The sequence below is a fragment of the Protopterus annectens genome, chromosome 10.part0, assembly GCF_019279795.1.
Source record: "Protopterus annectens isolate FY-2018-M chromosome 10.part0, PAN1.0, whole genome shotgun sequence".
Lineage (NCBI taxonomy): Eukaryota > Metazoa > Chordata > Ceratodontiformes > Protopteridae > Protopterus > Protopterus annectens.
In genome coordinates, this window is record NC_056744.1 from 421758294 (window position 1) to 421781338 (window position 23045).

Below are 23045 nucleotides of genomic sequence, written 5' to 3' on the forward strand. Positions count from 1 at the left end.
TTGCGGAGGTCCAATATTGGCCTCCAGTCCCCTGTCTTCTTTGGAACTAAAAAGAACCTTGAGTAAGTTCCGGATCCTATCTGGTCCGCCGGGACTGGTTGGATGACTCTTTTTTTGAGCAGCTTTCTTATTTCTATGGCTGCTTGATCTCGCAGACTGGGTGGAACATCTGGAAATCTCTTTTGATCAGGGGGAATGGTTATAAATAGGATGTTGTAACCTCTGGTTATTACGCTTTTTACCCAGGAATCTGAAGTGAGATTTAGCCAGGCCTCTGGGTATAAAGCTAAGCGACCCCCGACTGCCTCCAGAGCATGACAGTCGGGCCTCCCCTCAGGAGTGCTGGAAGAGCTTCCCAGGGACGGTATTCCCTGTCGCCCTGGTTCTGCGGACCCCTCTGCCACCTGGGTGGTGTCTTCCTTTTCTCCCTCCTCCTCTGCCGCTGGTGGGGGCATCACTCTGTGTGGACTGGAAAGATCCCCGAGTCTTTCGGAACCACATTTTTCCACCTCTTTGCCCTTTCGGGTACAGTCTGGTCAGGGTGGAAAAACGGACCCCTACGGCAGACAGGGTCTTACCTTCTTGCTCACACTGAGTGAGAGTCTCCTTTACTTTGGGCCCAAACAAGGTGGCACCATTAAAAGGGGCATTGGTAAAGGAAGACTTGAAGGCTTCCACAAAGGAGCATAGGCGCATCCAGGATTGTCTCCGCAGAGCAATCGCTGAAGCTGCAGCCCTACTCTAACCCTCGGCCGCATACGAAATGAGCCTCATGGACGAGTTTACTATCGAAGTGAGGGTGTTAAGCTGTGCTGTTACCTTTTCTGAGACAGCAGCATCTCCCAGCTCCTTAAGGAGATCTCTCTGAAGACGCGTAAAGTGCGTGAGGTAGTTCAGCGAACGCGTGGAAAAAGTTGCTGAACTGAAAACTCGCTTCCCATACCTGTCCATAGTCCTAGAATCCTTGTTAGGAGGATGGACAGAGGAAGATGCCTTGGACATTTCCTTCTTCGTGGCTGCCGCTACCACCATAGCATCCACTGGGACTCCTTTAGTAAGATAAGTCTTGTCCTGGGGGGGGGCAGTGATATATTTATTCGGCCTCCGAGGGACTGGTTCCACTGTATCTGGAGTCTCCCATGCCCTTCGAGCTATTAGGTCCATTAACTCATCGAAGGGCGGGGTCACCCCGGAGGTAGAAGGTTGAGCCCCAAAAGCATCCTCAGTGGGGGCAAGGGTCTGCCAATCACCCCTCTGTTTCAAGATCTCCAGGATGTCAGTAAATGAGACATCCTCAGAGGGGGATCGTGGGGACCCCTCTGACTCATCCAAATCGGTGTCCAATGTCAATGATTCCTGTGGGGAATCAATGCGCCTCCCCTTGCACAATTTCTTCCTCGGGACTTCATCAGAGGGGGCATCTGGTGAAGCTTCTGAGGAACAGGGGACACCCTTTGGGGCTGGCTGAGGCATTGGGTCTCTACGCTTGGGAGGGATTGCGGGTACAGAAACAGAACGCGGCCCTTTGGGGGAAGGAAAATTCGACTCCGATGAAGTAAATGTCTTCTCAGACAAGACCTTCCTCATAACGTTGAAGGCACTGGAGTCCCAGGCCGAGGACTCCACCGGATCCGAAGAGCACGGTAATTTCCCCGAAACCGGGACCACGGCCTCCGACTCCGAGGACGTCGCCGAGCTAATCTGTGCCGAGGCTCCGAGGGGGAGAGTAGGAACCGACAGTTCGGTTCGACTCTCAGCCCCGGAACCAAGGAGAGACAGTCGGCTCCGCGACTCCTTGATGGGTTCTGAGGGAGTTGAGGTCAGTGGTGCCGATCGCACTAAGGAAGGCTTCGGTACCGAGGGTTCAACAATCATTGGTTCCTCTTCTTCCGAGGACTCAATGGGTCTCGAAGGAGGATCTGCAGGAGATACAGGGAGGGCTTCGAGTTTCGATACCAATTGGGACGAAACCGCAATTAGTTTGGACAGAGCCGTGTTCTCCATGAGCTTCTGTACCACTCGATCCACGTCGGTATCAGATAGTGGCCTGGAAGAATGGGTCGAAGGGGCCGAAGATGCCACCGAACGAAGGATCGAGGGTGGAGGCACCTCCGACACCGGCTCCAAGACCTGGGCCTCGATCAGAGATAATCGCTCGATGCTCGGCCCCGAGGTCTGTGGAGCCGGCGACCAAACCTTAGTAGAGGTGCTCGGAGCCGATGACCTGGGCTCCAATCCCTTCGAAGACTTCGACGCCTGATCAGCCTTCTCCAAGGCTTCTTGAAAGTCTGGCTTTAGCAAGCCCCTGTCGATTAACTTCCTGCGCCTTTCCATCATGACCCTTCCACTGATGGAGTGACAAATAGAGCAGTCCTTCTGCAGGTGGAAAGGGCCAAGACAGTAGACGCAGGAAGCATGATTGTCTGTGATGGACATTTTCTGTCCACACTGACAACTTTTGAAACCAGATTTAGCTTTTGCTGCCATGTCTAACAACACACTACCTTATCTATGTGTAACCAGTATGTAGATATATACAAACTATGGATTATACAGCAAGGATATATATATATATATATATATAAACACTGCACACAAGAACTAAATACTAAAAGTTAAGAAATTCTTACTAACAGTATAGAAGAAAATATTTACTGTGGTCAGAGCCCTGACAGTAAATAGGCCTAAGCCAAAAACACTACAACTATTAGAACATATATATATATATATATATATATATATATATATATATATAAAATGAAAAACCCCTATGAGGAAAAAAACACACACACACAACTATTATTAACTATTAACTAGAGTAATTAGGTTAAATAGTTCTAAATTCTCAAAATACTGAAAAAAATACAAAGTTTTACTGGCCCGAGCTCTCCTCGACGCGATCTGTTGCAGCGGCAAACTAGATCTGGGGGATAACAGTGGAGGATCATGGGATGTAGACCCTGTGCCTCGAGCTTCTCTTAGATGCAGAGCTTGTGATGCGGCCGACTCGGAGCCGAGGATCGGTTCCGAACCCGTGTGTAAGAACAAATGGCAAGATCGAACAATTTCACATCAGAGGTTACAGGGAAGAACAATTTCAATCTTCCTTGTACAGAGTAGAATGTGGATCTGGGAAGATAAATTTACACATATGAAAGAGGAAAAAGGAATGTTAAATGGCAGAAAAAACAGGATATCAGTTTTGTGACTTAGTACACCCCAATCGTTGGAGGAATATCCTGTATAATAAGGAAATACTGGCACATATTAACTAGTGATGAAATATTGGGTAACTTAAAATTAAAAATATATTACGTAAATTTCCCAAGTATTATGAATGTTTTATTTATTTCACTCATGAAGCTATTGTTACACACTGTAAAAGGTGTTTTGTCTGCTCCTATGTCAGTAATAGAAAACCACGGGACAGGCAAGTATCTAGCTAGTGCAGCACTTTACAGACATTATGCGCGCTTCTCTTGATACCTCAACTGTTTCTCATTTTTTTACAAAATATAAGAGATCATTGGGAGCTAACATTTTATTGTGTTTATACAAACGAATCCTGACTTACTTTTAGACATTTTGGATGTTCTATTGAGAGAAGAGGCTATGCTAATACTCACATATGAGGCATTGACCCCAAAAGGGTTGAATAATGAGTTATTATTGAAGTATCTGATAAGAAATAAGAATATATAACATATTTAATATTTTTAGTATATCTGTATAGCTAGTCGTTTCTGGAATGTGGATTATTGTTTTTTCTAATTGGTTTGTAATTTTCTATAGAAGAATAAATGAATACTTTCAGAAATATGGTTTAGAACCTTATGAAGGCATAAAACTGAGGTGTCAGTTCTTTTTAATGTTATGAATAGAGAGTTAAATTTTTTAACGATGTTCTAGCCAAGTAAGTGTGAGCGTTAAATTTGGAATACAATAATTTGGGCTTCTTCAACTAGCAGAATTTGGTAAACAAAAGACTGGAGGAACATGCCAGAGCTGCCTTTCTGTAAGTGGATGGGGGACTGTCCTGCTGGCTTACATTCCTTATAGAAGCAGACATCCCACAAGTGGACTGTTAACTGAGTGAATGGGAGGATAAGGGTTAGCCACTCTGCTGGACCAGAATCTGCCCCACTCCCTACAACCTGACTCTGGCAACAACAGCAGTGAATGGATTGACCAGGATTACCCAGGCAGGAACAAATGGAACACAGGACTCTTGCTTAGCCAGTGGGATACCTAACTCTCACCCATTTGCTGAAATGGATGTGTCAACTACGTGAAGGCAGCAGAAGTATGGAGTGAAACCATCAGGGAGAAAAGGAAGTGTAATGAGTAAATATTAGAGGAGTACAACTCCTTACGTTTTCCATGCAGCTTTGGCCTTTTGTGCAAATAACCATAATAATGTCATCCACGCTTTTTAGTGTGTTGCAAGGCAAAAGAGAAGCAACAATAAATAGAAACAGTTGTGTACATTGTACTTAAATGGAAGAGGCCTGGGTAATGTGTGAACACTACTCATTCGCAGTTATCATGGACGATCTTTCCACAGTCGAGATGTGAAAGCTCATACTGAAGCACTATTCAGAAAACATCTTTTTTCTGCAGAGCACGCTACCTGCTGGTGCTCCACAGTGAGACTGCCGTCAGCTTCATGTTTTCAGCAAAGGGAATGCAAACAATGTCTACAGCCAGTGGGGGAAGCAGCAACATTCTTAAAACAGTGCAGTTCACTGGAGTATGAACAAAGCCCAAAGCCAATGAAAAAAAATGGTAAGCTGAATCTGCATGAGTCTGAAAGATTTTTTTCCCCAAGACAAATGTTTCATAAGTAATTAAATATTGGCAGGCTCCAGGGTGGATGGACACAGCACTTCAGCTTATATCTTCCTCTGGTTCCATGCAGAAAGGCTACGAAGTCAACATAAAAAGTGCCTAGACATATATTTCAATATTCACACATCATCACAGTAAGTGCAAATACTTGCATTGTGGTATTGACACATCATTACAATAAGCACAAGTATTATCCGAACAAAGAACACAGTACGTTTAAACCATATAAAAATCATAAGTGCTAAAAATGAGGATTCCACAGCCTATGCATCTTCATCTTCAGTTAATGTAAAGTAATATTTGTGATTTATAAATGAGTATCTCAAATAGGGACATCCACGGTCAGGGTAAAGCCAGCAACAGTGAGCTCCAGTCACAAATGCTGCACATCTGCTCCAGATAGTCTTTTATGGTACATAAGAGAACACAACAAAGAATGTAACATAATATCCTCCTACTTCTCAGCACTATCCAGTCCTGTGAACAAATACAGACATAGGGTAATGTGTTGAATAGCACTGGGTCTTTCTGGTTGTGCCGTTGTATCCTACATTAAGAACACTCCTTTACTAGTGGAACTAGCTTTCCTTGTCTATGAAGCTGCTGGGTTTCTGTGCATCCACCAATGCAAGAACCATTCACAAATACTCTTGGAACCTGTTGGAAGAGAAACACAACTGTGAATACATGCCACAATGTAACTTTTAGCAAACACTACTTTACAGTCACAGACAAACTGTTCTGCACATCAGATCATGCAGCTGTGCTACCACATGCTACTCTACCCTAAACATTTCTCTAACAGCAGCAGCCACTGTGGATGGACAAAATATATACTGACGCATAAAGCATCCTCCTCCTGCCATCTTCCCCAAGTACAGTAGTGAAGACAGGCCTTCCTTCAGGCATCTCAATGCTGATGTCTGGTTCCTGCCTCATCTACATGGGGAGCAGTGCTGTAATGGAACTGTGGTCAAACAACCCTGAGTAAGGTCTGTTGGGCATCAGCAACTAGCTCAGGCTGGTTCTATATCATTTCATAAAAGGTAGCTTTGACTGAAAGAAAAATATATATATATATAGTTACTATGTTGTGTTTTTGATGAAATGGCTTTTCAGCCAAAAGTACATTTAGTCATATATTTTTTTATTTTTTTATAGTTACTATGTTGTGTTTTTGATGAAATGGCTTTTCAGCCAAAAGTACATTTAGTCATATATATATTTTTTTTTTTGCAAGACAGCAAGTCACCCTGCACCCTCATTAATATTATCTCCATGGTTGCCCACCCATGGAGAAAACAAAAAAATTACCAAACACTGTGAATCAGTTTTGAGGCATAAATTCAGTCATCCACAAAACTGGGTTTACGACAGAATGATGGGCATTGTCAATCCACACAAAATGCTCTAAATTACGACCCTAACAATGCTAATGAACAAAAATTTCACCAGAAATACCATCTACAGACTTCTATAATTTTCGAAGAAACAGCTTTTCAGTCCAATGTATGTTCAATCATTAGTACTTACTGTTCTTTTATTTCAGTCAAAGCTACCTTTGACAGAATGATGCACACCCTTACTCTACACTACAAGACCAGATTCTATTTCAAAACAAAGCTCTGTGCACAGCAGTATAGTCTCCAGTAGGAGACATTTCATGGTTTCACAAGTGTAATAAGAAGCAATTCTAAGTAATTTCATTTTTTACAGCTATACAGGACTTACTGCCATGACCCAGGCCACATAGACAAACTTACAATAAACCATTTGTGTACAATTTACAGTAGCCAATCAACCATTGTGGTTTTAGGTGGTGAGAGTAGCTATAGAAAAGCCACAATTCATAGGGAGAAAATAAAATTATATGACGTACATACTACAATAAAACACGATTGACAAATTGATGACTTCACAGTTCAGTCATAAGAAAATGGGTTATAATCCTACTGAAGGATGGTCATTTAGCTCCATTTTTTTAATAGTAACAGATCACTTTCCTAATTGCCTGGCTAGAGATATGCTCTCTATGACGCAGAGAAATGAAGGAAAAGCTTCAGTGATTTACTAACCAAATCACAAAGCCTTACCTCTGGAAACAACTGTAATTTTCCAAATTTTCAAGCAATTCTCAATCCTAGTCCACAGAAAAAAAAAAACTTCACTAATGCCCTGTACGAACATGTACACAAATGCACGGAACTCGCCATACCCAATAGAACCAAGATGCTCTCCTCCAAAAAAAGGAAGCCAAAATGGTGGTCCCCTGCCATAAACAAACTCTACAACAGAAGGAGGAAAGTCATGCGAAATAAGGTGAAGTCCCAAAACTGGAAAAACTCCCTTATCACCCTCAACAAAAAGTTGAGATCCCTCATCAAATCCTCTAAAGCTAGCTATGAAAACAGCACTGCAGCAGATAGTATAGACAACCACAAGGCCTTCTATAGTCATGTAAAGAATCTCCATGGCAATACCAGATTTGGTCGGAGCTGTTGCACAATGGCACCTCCTATACTGAGCCAACAGATATTGCCAATATACTGTCCGACAGATTCAGTGGCAACTTTACCCCCGCAAAGGACCAATCGCAACACCAGTAGATTGCCAGACACCCAGTATTACTGCTGCACAGGTTAAATCAGCACTGTCTAAGGCCAGGAATACAGCTTCTATGGGACCTGATAATATCCCTGTCTGTGTTCTGCATGAACTACAGACTGAACTGGCACCTCACCTGTGTGCCCTGTTTAATCACAGCCTCACCTCAGGCTTTGTCCCTACCGAATGGCACACTGCTACAGTCATCCCTCTCCACAAAGGAGGAGTGACTACAGACCCCATTAGCCTGACGAGTCTGATATGCAAAGCTATGGAATGCATCATCATACATCTAATAAACAAGGAGATAGGGAATCTCCAAACTCTGGATCCCACACATTTTGGTTTTGTGAAGGGTAGATAACGCCTGCTCAACATGGTCGACTTCTATGAGTCAGTCACCAGAGCTGTAGATGAAGGCAAGGTGGTTCATACAGCCTACCTTGATCTGGCCAAGGCCTTTGATACCATTCCCCCACTCAGGAATCATAGAAAAACTCACTAAGCTAGGCATCAACCCCTACATCACTAGGTGGGTTGCAAACTGGCTCACAGATAGAACCCACAGTGTGAAAGTAGCTGACTTCAAGTTAGACTACAGACCAGTCACGAGTGGAGTCCCACAGAGTTTGGTCCTGGGTTCTCTTCTGTTTGGTATCTACTTCTCTGAATTCCAGGCCAACAGGAATGGACTCTGACTGACAAAGTTTGCAGATGATCGCAAGTTGGGAGCCATAATTAACTCCCCAAGTGATGCTGACATCCTACAGAAAGGCCTCACTGAGACCAACGACTGGTGTCAGAACCATGGCCTTAAGCTCAATGCCAAAAAAAGTGTCGCCATCCCCTTTGGGAAAAACCTGGTTCCTATGAATTATCACATCAATGGTAGTCCACTGAACACAGAAGGCATCATAAGAGATCTGGGAACACAGGTTGACAGCAACCTCTCTTTTGAACACCACACTGCCACTGTGGTCAGAAAGTCCTTATATGTGGCACATCTCATTACTAAGGGTTTTGCATCCAGGAAGAAAGAAGTCATTGTCTCCCTCTACTCTTCCCTCATTAGGCCGATCATCGAGCACAATGCCCCATTTGGCATGTACCTCACTAGACATGTGAGAGATGCACTTATATAGTCAAACTGGAAGCAAAGCTCTCTTCACCCAAGACTGGACCAGACAGTCAAGAGGAGAAGGAAAACACTTGTACCACACCACACTCATCACATAGTCCCTCAAAACCTACACCACCAAAACACACACATAGAAACACAAAACACACACCTACATTCGTGGAAGCTCCCAATAAAAATCTGCTCAAGCAACAGGGACCACCAAAGCAGAAACGCAAGAAACCTCCACCCCCAACACAACCCAAAAGACACACAGCCCACAAACTCAGTGTGTCACTCAACCACAGCCGATAAGGCATAACAACGTACCCAATACTCTAGTCATAGGTGACTCTATAGTCAGGCACACTGATGTTCCACTCACCAGGCTAAACATGTAGAAAGTTACTGTCAGCTGCCTGTCGGGTGCCATGATCTGCCACATAACGCACGCACTCAGGTCACTCAACAAGTACAAATATGACTCTGTCATTGTCCAAGTTGGTGTGAATGACCTGAGACGTACCTTCCTGGACTACACGAAAAGAGATATGGAGGAGCTTTCTGATCTTGTAGCCCAGGCAGGTATGGCCCTAGCCCTGAGTAGCATCCTGCCATCACCCAGAATGATACCACAGTACAAGGACAAAATGACTGACTTCAACAATTGGCTAAGCTTCTGGTGTCATTCTAAGGGAATCCAGTATCTGTCTGCCTGGGATGACATGATCGACAGACCATGATGCTTTGCCAGAGATGGCCTGCACCTTTCGCCCTTGGGATTCTGGATACTGGCTAAGGCTCTCGCCACCCCTATAGTGCCTTTTTTAGGCAAGGTTCAAATGACAAATTCACCACCGTAACAGGTACAAGTAAGCAAAATCTGAGGTTAATGCTACTCAATGCTAGAAGTCTAAACCTCAAAATGCACTCACTCGAGGCACTCCTTAAAATGGAGAACATCGATATCTGTGGACTGACAGAGACCTGGTTCAAGGCTCCAGAGAGCACACCTGCATTACCAGGCTATAATTCATACCACACCTTTCGGCCACCTAACCTGGACCGAAACACTAAAGGTGGAGGCGTGTCCATATTCATTAAAGATATCCACACCTCCAGGCTAGTTGCTCAGCATAATGCATCCGAGATTATCCAAGTGCAACTAACTGTGGGCAAGACCATAATCCAAATTGTAGCTTGCTACAGATCCCCCACCATGCCCCAGGATTCCCACTCCTCATTTCTAGATACATTGGAAAATATTAGGGTGCAACCTAACACCCTAATAATGGGCGATTTCAACTACCCCACCATTAACTGGGAAAACTACTCATGTACCAACTCTTTTGCTCAACGTTTTCTGGAATTCATAAATTCCAATGCCTTGTATCAACTTATCCACACCCCCACCAGGGGCAGCAATATCCTAGACCTGGTCATTACCAACATGGGCAACCAGTGTTCCACACGAGAGGTCAGTTCCTCGTTGGTCAGAGCCGACCACAAGCTAATCACCCTAGATATCCACATCCCGCCCCCACCCCCCATTAGGGAAACTACCATAAAAAATTACTCCAAAGCCAACTTCACGTTTCTTAAGACAGAAGTGGCAAACTTCACGACACCCATGCAGACGGACAATAGAGGTATGACAGCTGAATCCTACACAAATGCACTTTATAAGCACTTACATGAGTGCATGGATTCTGCAATCCCTAACAGAACCAAGATGTTATCCTCCAAAAAAAAGAAGCAAATCTGGTGGTCTCCTGCCATAAACATACTCTGCAACAGAAGAAAGAAACTGTTGCAAAAAAAGAGTAAAATCCCATGATCGGAGGAACTCCCTGGTCGGCCTCAATAAGAAGCTGAGATCCCTCATAAAATCCTCCAAGGCTAGTTACGAAAACAAAATCGCCACTGATTCTAAAGACAACCACAAAGCATTTTATAGCTATGTCAAGAATCAGACCTGCTCTGAGTTACAGCACAATGGCACTAAATATACAGAAACAACTGATATTGCCAACATCCTGGTAGATAAGTTCAGTGCTAACTTTACCCCCCTCTCACCCCCTAAAGGGCCCATCTCTATACCGGAAGAATGCAAAGTTCCTGTAATCACAGCTGCACAGCTAAAAAGCACACTCTCCAAAGCCAAGAACACAGCATTCATGGGACTTGACAACATCCCAGGCTGCGTTCTACACGAACTACAGAACGAACTGGCAACCCACCTAAGTACCATGTTCAATCATAGTCTTACCTCAGGCTTTGTGCCCACTGAATGGCGTACAGTGACGGTCATCCTACTCCACAAAGGGGGAACCACTACGGACCCTGGGAACTACCGCCCCATTAGCCTGACAAGCCTGGTCTGCAAGGCTATGGAACTTATCATCATGGAACTTATAAACAATGACATTGATAATCTCCAAACTCTGGACCCCACCCAGTTCGGGTTTGTAAAAAGCAGATCATGTCTCCTAAACCTGATAGACTTCTTTGAAGTGGTAACCAAAGCCGTAGATGAGAGTAAGGTGGTTCACACAGCCTATCTAGATCTTGACAAGGATTTGGACACCACCCCCCACTCTGGAATTATAGATAAACTCACTAAACTAGGTATAAATCCCTACGTCACAAAATGGGTTGCCAACTGGCTCATTGACAGAACCCACACTGTGAAAGTAGCAGACTCCAAATCTGACTTTAGACCAGTGACAAGTGGAGTACCACAGGGTTCAGTCCTGGGTCCTCTCCTGTTTGGTATCTACTTTTCTAAAGTACAGGCTAACAAAGTTTGCAGATGACTGCAAACTAGGAGCCATAATCGAAACTCCTAACGATGTGGACATCCTACAAATGGGCCTCACTGAGACAGATGCCTGGTGTCAAAGTCATGGCCTCAAGCTCAATGCCAAAAAGTGCATTGTCATCCCTTCTGGTAAAAACTCTGTACCCATGAACTACCACATAGGAGGTAGTCTACTTAACAGTGAAAGTGTGATAAGAGACCTGGGACACAGGTGGACAGTAGTCTCCCCTTTGATAATCACATCGCCACAACAGTCAGGAAATCCTTCTATGTGGCACACCTCATCACAAAATGTTTCTCATCCAGGAAAAAAGAGGTCATTGTTCCCCTCTACTCGTCACTCATTAGACCCATTGCAGAATACAGTGCCCTTTTTGGTATGTACCTCACACATCTACAACAACTGTAAAGGCCGCAGAAATACCTCACAAAGAGGATTACCAGCCTCAAACAGATGCCCTGCGCAGACAGTCTCAAAAAACTCCAGATTTACTCCGTCGCATATCGCCTATTCAGAGGCGATCCCTGCCTAACATACAAAGCTATGTTAAACCCAGAGCTGTTGGACATGCTCCACTTAAAGAAATCCCAATCCCTCTGAACTATATGCTCTAGGGACCTAAACCTTGTCACAACAATAAACAGAACATGCTGGAGGGATAGATTCCTGTCCCAGAGACTTCTCATACTCTGGAACAAACTACCTATCTATATCAAATAAAGCTCCTCATTAGCACTCTTCAAGAAAAATCTTGATGATTGGATGGGAGATAGGAAATTCACCCCAGGGATCACTTCTGTGACTCTGCTTGACAGGGGCACAGGAAAATAATTTTCTTGGGTGGCAAAAGCCAAGGTACCTTTTTGGCTAGGCTTATATAAGCCCTAGGGCCAATATGAACTGGAGAGGCTGCAAAAGTACCTCACAAAGAGGATCCTAGGCTTTAAACATTTGTCCTATATGGAAAGACTCAAAAAACTCCAACTATTATCTGTCTCATATCACCTACTTAGAGGTGATCTCTGCTTGACTTAAAAAGCCTTGCCTGACCCAGATCTGTTAGAAATGCTACATCTAAAGAAATCCCAATCCCTCCGCACTACATGCTCCAGAGACCGCAACCTCATTACCACAATCAACACAACAAGCTGGAGGAACAGGTTCATAACCCAGAGAGTCCCAATGTTATGGAATAGGCTTCCCATACATGTCAAGCAGAGCGCCTCATTGGCCCTCTTCAAGAGAAATCTTGATGAGTGGATGGGAAATAGAAAATTCACCCCGGGGATCACTCCAGTGGCTCTACTTGACAGAGACTCTGGGAACTAAGGTGAGGGCATGATGCCAGGGTAATCCTATGGGCTAGGCTTGTAAAAGGCTCCAGGGCCATTAGCCTAGTACACAGCTATGAATACAAAAATGATTTCTCAGGAAATTATTAGACATTACTAATGACAGCATAGTTCAGCCAGCTGCCTGGCATTATTTTACATTTTTAATATTAAACTCTTTAAATTTATTCAGCAAGCTATTTTTTTTTTTGTAAAAATCACCTCACCAAACACACCATAAGTGCACCCTATATAGATCCCCCAATGTACCAAGATTGACAAAAATGTATCAGGAAAGGGGAGAAAAACAAATTGGGATGGAGAGGGGTGTAAACTGTGAATACAGGAATATATCGGTCACATACTGCTACGGCGAGCACCTTACACAGCTGCCCTGTAACTTTCTACATTAAACGTGGGAAGAATATTAAGCTACAGATCCAGAGGGTGGGAAAAATTCCACCCAATATGCCAACAATGGCTGCTGTAACAAAAACACACCTTGCTCTGGATCTGCTCTTCAGCTTGCATCTCTTGCTACAAGTATGCAGTAAAGCCCAAGTTGCTGCTATGCAAATACATGCAGATGATGACATTCTCCGAAATAAGGCTGCAAGCAGAGCTAGACCTTTATAAAAATGAGGAGCACTTCTGGATCTGTAAATAGGTTTACCCACTGGTAATGTGGGTACAAGACACTCCTGACCAACACTCTTACGCGCAATCATTAATATGCAATGCCCGTGATGTATATTTAAAACTTTAGACTATGATATACAAGAGATTTCTTGCCCTAAGATAAAGCATAAGCAGCAGAAGTGTGGGAAAACAACCTCCCACATTAGGGCTGTAGGGGATGAAACACCTGTGATAGAGAGGACTATACTATCCTTATGGGAAAACGTGCAAGGCTCAGAGCACATAATAGCTTGCAACTCTGAAATCCTTTAAACATGAGGTCAGTACTAACAGTGGGATAGTCTACTGTGAAAGAATATTCGGAGACACAGGAGGCAGGTTCATTTGGAGGCTGGGTCAATGTTAACAAAAAAGGCTGCAGAAATACCTCACTAAAAGAATCACAGGCCTAAAGCAGATGCCCTGTGCTGACAGTCCAAAAAAACTCAAGCTATACTCAGTCACATATCGTCTACTCAGAGGCGATCTCTGCTTAACATACAAGGACATGTCAAACCCAGAGCTGTTGGACATGCTATACTTAAAGAAATCCCAATCCCTCAGAGACACACGCTCCAGTGATCTAAACCCTGTCATCACAATGAACAAAACATGCTGGAGGGATAGGTTCCTGACCCAGAGACTCCCCATACATGTCAAGCAGAGCGCCTCTTTGGCCCTCTTCAAAATGAACCTTGATGATTGGATGGGAGATAGGAAATTCATCCCGTGGATCATGTCAGTCACCCTCTGCTAGACAGAGATCCAGGGAAGTAAATACTGTGGGAAGAAATATCCAGGGAATTGTTATGGCTAGGCTTGTATAGGCCCTGGGGCCGATAGCCTAGTACCAACCTATGGACTTATGAACAAAGCTCAGCTCCATTGACAGAACAACCAAGATGCAATATCCCCTTCAGAAATACTTTAAATGACAAATAAGAGGCTAGAGACATTTGTTTGAAGGACTTTAATTAATGATTTGGACAAATCTAAATTAAACAAATGGCAAATGTAGTTGGATCCATTGTAGGGGAAAGCAAGCTGTTCTTAACCCAAAAGGAAAATGTACTCCAGTCTGAAAGGTAAAATCTTCCCCGCCACATTTCCTACTGTCTTGTAGAACTCTCAGAACCTGAGAAAAAAAATCATTCATTAAAAATCAAAACTTCATTCTCCAAGCTCTGAGACAGAGATGAATGTATACTCCATTCTTCTTTCTGTAGCAGAAGATTCTTCACAGACCGCAGATGCAGAAAATGTTCTATGCCCTTCAACAGTAGGGAGATGAAACACTGTCTTGGCCAATGAGGGATTAAGACAATTAAGTGCCTTTTTTTTTTCTTTTCTTACTTTTAGCAGCACTCTTTATAGTTTACAAAGTGGAGGACATCTGTAAAGAGGATTTCCTACCTAATGTCTTCATGGGACATTTTGAAGGAATTTGTCAAGATTCATTCCATGAACTTCATCCCCTTTTACTCTACTGTGGTGCCACCTTTTAATAACTATATAGTCAAATCAATACATTGAGGGATATGCAGCAAACCACCCTAAAACAATTGAGTTTTACTGCATTTTTATTGCAAACTCTCATTTCAATGAGATAAGTTTCATACACTGCTAATTAATCATATTCTGGAAGAAGCTCCAAAACTTCAGAGTCCGAGCACTGATATGAGACAACTAGATTCCTGCTGGCCTTCTGATGGACTTAACTGGATAAGCAAAGCAAAGCTTTCAGATTGAGATGTCATTCAGGATCCAGATACGAACAGCAGCTATAGCATGTGAAAAATCATTGAGCTCTCCTTGTAGATGAACAGCTCCTAGTGATAGGTCCAGGCAAAGCTGGCCTTAGGCATAGGCCAACCAGGCATCCGCCTAGGGCGCTGCTCTAGCATGGGCACTTTTCCAGTATTTACTTGGTCTAGGTAGACAAGAATGGGAGCACCAGGTGGTGTGGTGGTGGTGGTGGTGGTGGGGGCACTGTGGAGCCCTTTTGCCTAGGGCACCAGATGTCCTAAGTCCGCTCCAGGGTCCACGGACAATGGCTCCTAGTGGTAGGTCCAGGGATAATGGCAAATTCCTTTCTTGAGAGAAAAGGGCTGCATATTTCTCTCGATTGCATAAGACTACAAGTGTTTTCCTCAGTCTCAATCTGATGTCTATGTCATAACAGCTTGAGACAGGGATGAAAGAATTAAATTATCAATTTGTACATAATCCAAAATATCTTAATTTTTTAAATATTGTGAACTTGAATTTTGTTCAGCAATAAGTGTTTCAATTAGTAAGTTCCCTGCTGTTAATTTTAATGTACTTACATAGATGTAAGAAGGCAGCTAGGTACATAGGCTGAAGTTCATCCACCACATGAGCTTCCTTACTAGGGCCAGAAATCATCAGAATCTCCTGGAACAGAAGGTCCACTGAATGGTCCAAGACTTCTGAAGTGGTTCAGAAACTTTTTCACAGGAAGCCTTCTAATCTAAACTACCATGATACTGCCAAACACATGACCTGGAAGAGTGAGAAAAATCCCACATGATAGTCTGGGTTGATTCACAAACCAATGATGTCAAATTCTGAAACCTTTCCTGACGTAGTAGACTTTTTTGCTGCAATGAATCAAGCAAGATCCCCAAAATACTTTCTGTTGTTATCTGTGAGGATCATATTTCTTTTCAAGTATTTAAAACCTACAGAGTCCAGAAATGGAATTATCACTTTCAGATAATCTAAAAAAATACTATGGACTAAGCCTGGATGATGTAGTAAACAGGATAAGGATGAATGTGGAATCCTCTCAGCCAAATGACTACCACTGAAAAGGCTGAATAAACTATGTGTGCTTCAAAACATGCAGAATTTATTTTTTTGAACATCTAAGCTACAAGGGCATCACAGACACCTCTGCATGCACACCACACATGCGAAAGTATTCAAGACTGCCTTCATCCTCCCAGCTCCCACACAACTTCTTGGATATTCCTATTTAGCACCTTCTCAAGAATCATAGCTTATGAATGTGAATCTCTCATGAAGTAGTGGCAATGACACACACCTCAGAGGCAGGTGCTCCTTGTTCGTTGCCATGGAAATTTTACCATCTCAGGTTTGCCTGCCTGTTTTGTATTTCTCTCCCAAGACACCCGCCAGTAAACCCAATAGCAGGCACATTTACACAGTGAGCATTGCTTTGTGCCCTTCATGGGCTCTGCAGACACTATCAGCCACTGTACCACTGTGTGTATGTGTGTGTGTGTGTGTGTGGTGACATGCCAGAATTTCTGGAACACAGAGGCTCAATGGCCAAAAAAAATGGACATATATATTAAGTCCAAGATGATGATTTCAAAGAATATTTTCTTGTCTTTGAGGTATGGCAATCTTGGAGTTAGTGTATATATAAGTTTGGGGCTGTGGGGGGGGGGGGTGGCTTGCCCCCCCCCATCACGGAGTGTAGAGGGGTAGTTTAAAGGAGAAGATCAATGTTTGAGATTTGCTCTTCTCCTCCATTTTTCAACCTTTTTTTCTGCATGTCTGCACTCGGCATCTAAATGCCAACATTTCATTAGCGAACCGTGTGTGTTCATACATATAGTAACATAGTGCTGGTGGTTTTCATCAGAATGATGTCTAGATGTTGTCAACCTGATGTAAATATTGAAAGACTAATAACTCAACTACAATTTTTTAAAAGTTTAATGCAAAACATCATGAACTGCAACCCAACCTAAGCCAAATTCGAACCTCTCATGGGTACCCTTCACTCTTTCCACCTTCAACAACTTAACATCCATCTCAGTCATAACCATTAACAGACTGTCACTCCTCCCAAGCACAGAAACTTGATATCTGCTCGACTTATGCTGTACACCTAACTTTCACGATCAGTGATCTTACCTAACTTGTGTTCCTTAATACCCCTGACTGACTTCAAATAACACCTTTACTCTATTTGTTCATATTAATATGTATTTAAAGAAATGCATAATTAGAAATATAACTATCTTCTGTTTAATACTTTCTGACACTCGTACATCAGACTGCTGCTGTAACTTGCTGAATTATATCTGAGGTGTTTGAGCTACTTGAGACATATTTAAATGTATCCTTGTTATCAAAGTCGGTTCTTCTCATGCCCTACAACTGCTTGAGGTTAGCCTAGCATTTCTCACTGCTCTGACCGAGCAGTGTGCATTCCTGTGTTGCTTTGCCCTCTAGTCTAGAATATTAATATTATATTAAGCTTTCTAGGGGAAGGTTTAACCAATGCTCTAATGCTTTGCACTCTAATCTAGAGTATTAGTATTTTATTAAACTTTTTGGGGAAGGTTTACCCATGCTCTAACACGTGTAACACGTACTTTCTAGATCCCCGACTTTATCTTGTTAGATACATTGTGTCGGTTAAGGTGCTTTGACGCTTGCATCTAAAGTGGTTTGACGCTGGTTACTACGCTTGCATTTAATGAGCTATACTGAGGTTTGTTCAGCAGCTCCAAATGTCGATCACTACACCAGTATAGTAGCCTACATCGGCTCCCAACCTTATTAGAACCTAGCAACCATTGTACACCAACCTGCAACTACCATTTATTGCTCAGTCTGCCATACTACACTATACTATATCGGCGACCTTTACATTTTTAAACTGCTCCTGCCTTGGCAATCTGGCTCCCAACCTTATTAGAACCTAGCGACCATTGTATATCAATCTGCAACTACCTTTTACTGCCGACAATCACTTCTTAGCATTGAAAATCCTTAGGCGAACATTGTTATTACTAATTCACTGCCAATCAGCGTCGTGGCTTGTGAGACCTAGCTCCCACGCTACTAGAACCCAGCGACCCTTACATTTAACCTTGCTACTACCCTATTTCACAGTTGCCATACTATTCTTATCTTAGGCGACCATTGTTTGCAGCGGTTTACTAAAAGGCAGGAAGGCAAATTTAATTTACAGTTAAGACACCTTACCAATTGTTTATTTAGCAACCTGCAATTGCTTTTTCTCATTGCTACGTGAACACAAATATTGTTCCCTGACTACTCTCCAGCACTGTTCGTTCAGTTTAGCTTGTATATACAGTTACCTAAATATTGCTTGCATGCTGAATTGAAGTTTAAAGCTGACTACTCTCCAGCACTGTGAAACTGTGAAGTTTAAAGCTGACTACTCTCCAGCACTGTTGTTTTTGTTTAGCTTGTATATACTGTTACCTAAATATTGCTTGCATGCCGAATTGATGTTTACAGCTTATATCTTGTGGACCTTCTACTGCACTACTGTTTCCTCCTTTCACACTTGTCTGCCTCCTATTTTCCCTCTCCCTCAGTCTACACTTCTGCCCCTTTTACTTTCTCTCCTCCTCCGACTCTACTTCCCTCCACTACTCTGCTTAGTCTTCCTCCTGCATTCTTCTTCCTATTCTTCCCCCCTTACTCCCATTTTAACCTATTGTATTTTTTCTCACTCCTTTTCAGTTGCTCCCCAGAGTGTTCCCCCTTCTTCACTGACCAGACAGGGGATTACTCCTCCCAAAAGAAGACGTCCGTGGACTACCTGCCTGTGCCTTATTAATTAATTTGTTGGGACACTCGCCCTTGCTAAAGAGACTCAGTGTATGTAACCTATGAAATATTTTGTCACTAGCATCTTCCTAACCTACAGCAGCATTCTACCCCGGTGTGCGTGAAAGTAGCCTAACACTGGTCACTGCACAAGCCCTCCATCCTTAGTTCTCAGTCCTTCTCCCTTTTTTTTTTTTTATTTTTTATTAGCTCGGTCTACTCACTGTAGCCTAACTTCTCTGTGTGCACTTCCCTCCTTTTACCACTAGCTGGCAGCATATTTCTGATAAAAGGAACTGCAGTATTTTCCCTTTTCCTTGCTCCACTACTTTCTGCCCAAAGGTGCCCCTGCCCTACACTCACAGATTTAAGTACTTACATACTTACTTACTTCCAGAGAGTTCTTCCCTTTCCAAACTTAACTTCCTTGCTTTCACTGTAAACCAATGTTTAAAACACTTACCTGCACTCTGTAGTAATTCGGCTCATCCAGCCTTACGTCACTGATTGTTTTTCAGCCCTTTTCCCGCCTCTCTGGCTCTTCCCGCTCCGTTCGCCCTGCGGGCTCACTCCGCTCCCCTACCCTGCCCCCAAATCTCACCCGCCCCCAGTACCTCTACATTTATCCCCCTCTATCCACCCCTCCTCCAACCAATCCTAACTCTCCTTGTCCCCTCCCCTTCCTCTTTCTAACTACTCCCACATTACCATCACCCCTTCACCTATCTTTTCTACTTTCCTCCAACTGACCACTACTACCATGCTCTCCCTTCCTCCCAAGATCCTTCTCCTCTCTTCCTTCCTTTTCCTTCTAATATCTCTATACCACATCACTTGCTATACTCATGTCCAGTTACTCCGCCTTACCCCCCATTACCACAACATCTCAGCTTCTTTACTTCCCTCCTACCCAATCCTCCTCCTAAAAGTAAAGCATTTTCCAAGCTCAGATGCTAGCCATAAACATAAACCTCTCATCTACCAGCATCATCTATCTAAAAACAAAACTAATAAACACCTCCTCCATCCCACACTCATTCACTTGGCTGGAGATATTCACCCCAACCCAGGTCCTACTCTCCATCCTACAAATCTCCCTAACACCAACAAGAAATCCACTAACAAAAACCTCAAATTCCTCACCATCAACGCCCAAAGCTTAAAAAATAAACTATCCCTCTTCCATGCCTGGCTCAACCATAACTCTCCTGATATAGCAGCTATCACTGAAACCTGGCTAAAACCTCACATTAATGACTCTGAATTCCTACCCCCAGGATTCCATTCTCTCCGATCTGACTGACCTAATAGAAGAGGTGGTGGCGTTACCCTAATCTACTCCAATCTCTTGTCCATTACTCCCTACCCTAACCCCATCCCTTCGTTCAATAATGCTGAACTAGTAATTGGCTTACTAAAAACGAACAACCATAAAAGTATCTGCATCATTTGTCTCTATATCCCTCATGGCAACAATACCAATACATTAGAAGACATCCTCTCCTGGACTTCCTCCAATATTAAGCTAGAAACCTACATTTTGTGTGACGTAAATACTGATTGGGGAAAAATCTCTAACCCAAATCCCACAATAACTATCAACCTATTTAACTTCTCCCAACTTATTAACTTCATTACCAGACCTAACAAAGCTAATCCCCCTGGCTTCATACTTGACTGGATTCTAGTATCTCATCCAAACAAAGTTATAAAATCTGGCATCACTCCTGAACCTTTAAGAGACCACCTCCCTGCCTACTCCATTTGAGCTACTCCCACCTCCCCACACTCTCACACTCAAAACCTCTCTAACTTCGACCCTACTTCTTTCTCTGACTCTCTTAAACTCACCAACTGGAACCCTCTAAAAATATTACCATTAGACGAAGCCGTCAACTATTTCAATTCAACATTCTTAACAGTCCTTAACTCTCTAGCTCCAACAAGAACAAAAAGAGTTAAAGCAAATACCTCCCCTTGGCTCACCAAAGACACAAAAAAGTTAATGCTCCAAAGGGATAAAACCTGGAAATCCTACACTAAACACAAGCAACCCGATATATTCCTCAAGTATAAGCAGTTAGGAAACCTAACCAAGAGACAAGTCATTAAAGATTAAAAGTCCAACTACATCAAACTTCAAGAAAACCATGCTAGAAACCCCAAACAATTCTGGAATTCCATCAATTCCCTCCTCAGACAAGGTACTAAAAACAACCCCTGTCCAGATACCAGCAAATCTGACCTTGAAATAGCTTCACTATTTAAATTCCTTTTTCACCTCTTCCATCGCTGAGCTAACCAAGACATTTACTAACAATCACCTTCCTCCCCCCCTGCTCAATCTTCCATAATCTGCTCTCCCCCCGCCTCTTTCAAACTCAAACCAGTATCTACTGACCAAATAAAGAAACTTCTATATAAACTAAAGCCCTGCTCCAATGCCCCTGATAACATTCCATCCTCCTTTCTAAAAATAGCTTCTGACTCTATTGCTCTACCTATCAGCATCCTAATTAATAGGTCATTACTTGAATCCTATGTTCCTAAACTATGGCGTACCACTTACATTCTACCTCTCCACAAAGGCGGCAAAAACTGTACTATCTCAAATTTCTGCCCTACAGCCATTCTCTCCCCTATCTCCAAAATCCTAGAAAAATGTATCCACCTGCAACTCCTTCCATTCCTTACCAAGCACCAACTTCTCTCTCCTACCCAACACGGCTTCCGCCCAGGACACAGTACTAATACTGCCCTTCTCTCCTTCTTGCACTGCGTCAATTCAGCTCGTGACTCCGGTAATATAGTATCCACGGTCCTACTGGATTTATCCAAAGCTTTTGACACCATCTCTCACACCCACCTTCTAAATCACCTATCTAATCTCAACCTTTGCCCAAAGACTCTTTCCTGGTTCTCCAGCTACCTTTTAAACAGGTCCCAAGCTGTGAGATTGGGCCAATCCTCCTCTACTTTTCTTCCTACTCCTACCGGAGTACCTCACGGTTCCATACTCGACCCATTACTATTCAATATCTTTATTAATGACTTCCACAAAGCCATTCCTAACACCAAAATTGTGCAATATGCTGATGATTCCACATTGATCTGCTCTGCCTCTAACTTAACAGACCTCCAAGTCCTAACTCAAAGTGCCTTCTCAACCACTGAAAACTGGATGCTACAAAATCATCTCTCCCTAAATGCTAACAAAACTAAGATCCTCCTTTTCTCCCCCTCTAAATCCTCCTCCCTTGATACAAACTCATTTCACATTACCAGCCTTAGTAACTCCTCTATCGAGATTGTACCCTCCACCAAACTTCTAGGTGTTACAATTGATGATCAACTAAAATTGAATACCCATATCCAGCTAAACATCAAAAAAACACACATAAAACTAGGTTTACTGTATAGAAACAACCACTTCCTCTCTCATCATTCCAGACTAACCCTTGCCTCTACCTACCTCCTTCCCTCCCCCTTATATGGAGCCCCCCTGCTCACTAATCTTTCATCCACACTTACCACCAAATTGGAACTATGCTACAATAAAATCTCTAGATTTGCCACAAACGCCAAATCCTCTTCCCATCACTGCTCCTCCCTTCACTCTCTAACCTGGCTCGAACTTCCCAATCAACTTAACTTTATCCAAATCACCACAGCCTTCAAACTATTGTTACACCCTTCTAACTGCCCTGCTCTTTCTAATATTCTACAACCTTACTCCCCCGTTAGACCACTTAGATCTTCTCATCTAAACCTGATCACAGTTCAAAAACCCCAGCGCCCAGCAGGTCAGCTTCTCTTGTCCTTTACCCTGGCTAAAAAATGGAATGCCCTGCCCTCATCACTAAGGACATGTACCAACCTTAATAACTTCAAAACCCAACTTTATTCCTACCTCTATCTAAACAGAATCTGCAACTGCACTCTTCAGCCTAAAACTCATAAACAGTCTTCTCCCTTTACTCCAGGCTAACCTCCTCCTATTTCACCTTACTCCAGGCTAACCTCCTCCTATTTTACCTTCCTATTCCTTTCTAAAAAATATTT

The 23045-nt window shown here is 43.0% G+C and overlaps 1 protein-coding gene across 1 annotated transcript in view; it reads right to left on the reverse strand.

Moving 5' to 3' along the window:
• Positions 1 to 4939: 4939 nt before the first annotated feature.
• GLRX2 (glutaredoxin 2) overlaps positions 4940 to 23045 on the reverse strand; it is a 161126-nt gene continuing 143020 nt past the window's right edge. Inside the window, exon 4 of the mRNA XM_044085323.1 lies at positions 4940 to 5505. Within this exon, the coding sequence (XP_043941258.1) occupies positions 5401 to 5505 (105 nt within the window). The 3' untranslated portion in view covers positions 4940 to 5400. The remainder of the gene's footprint in view (positions 5506 to 23045) is intronic.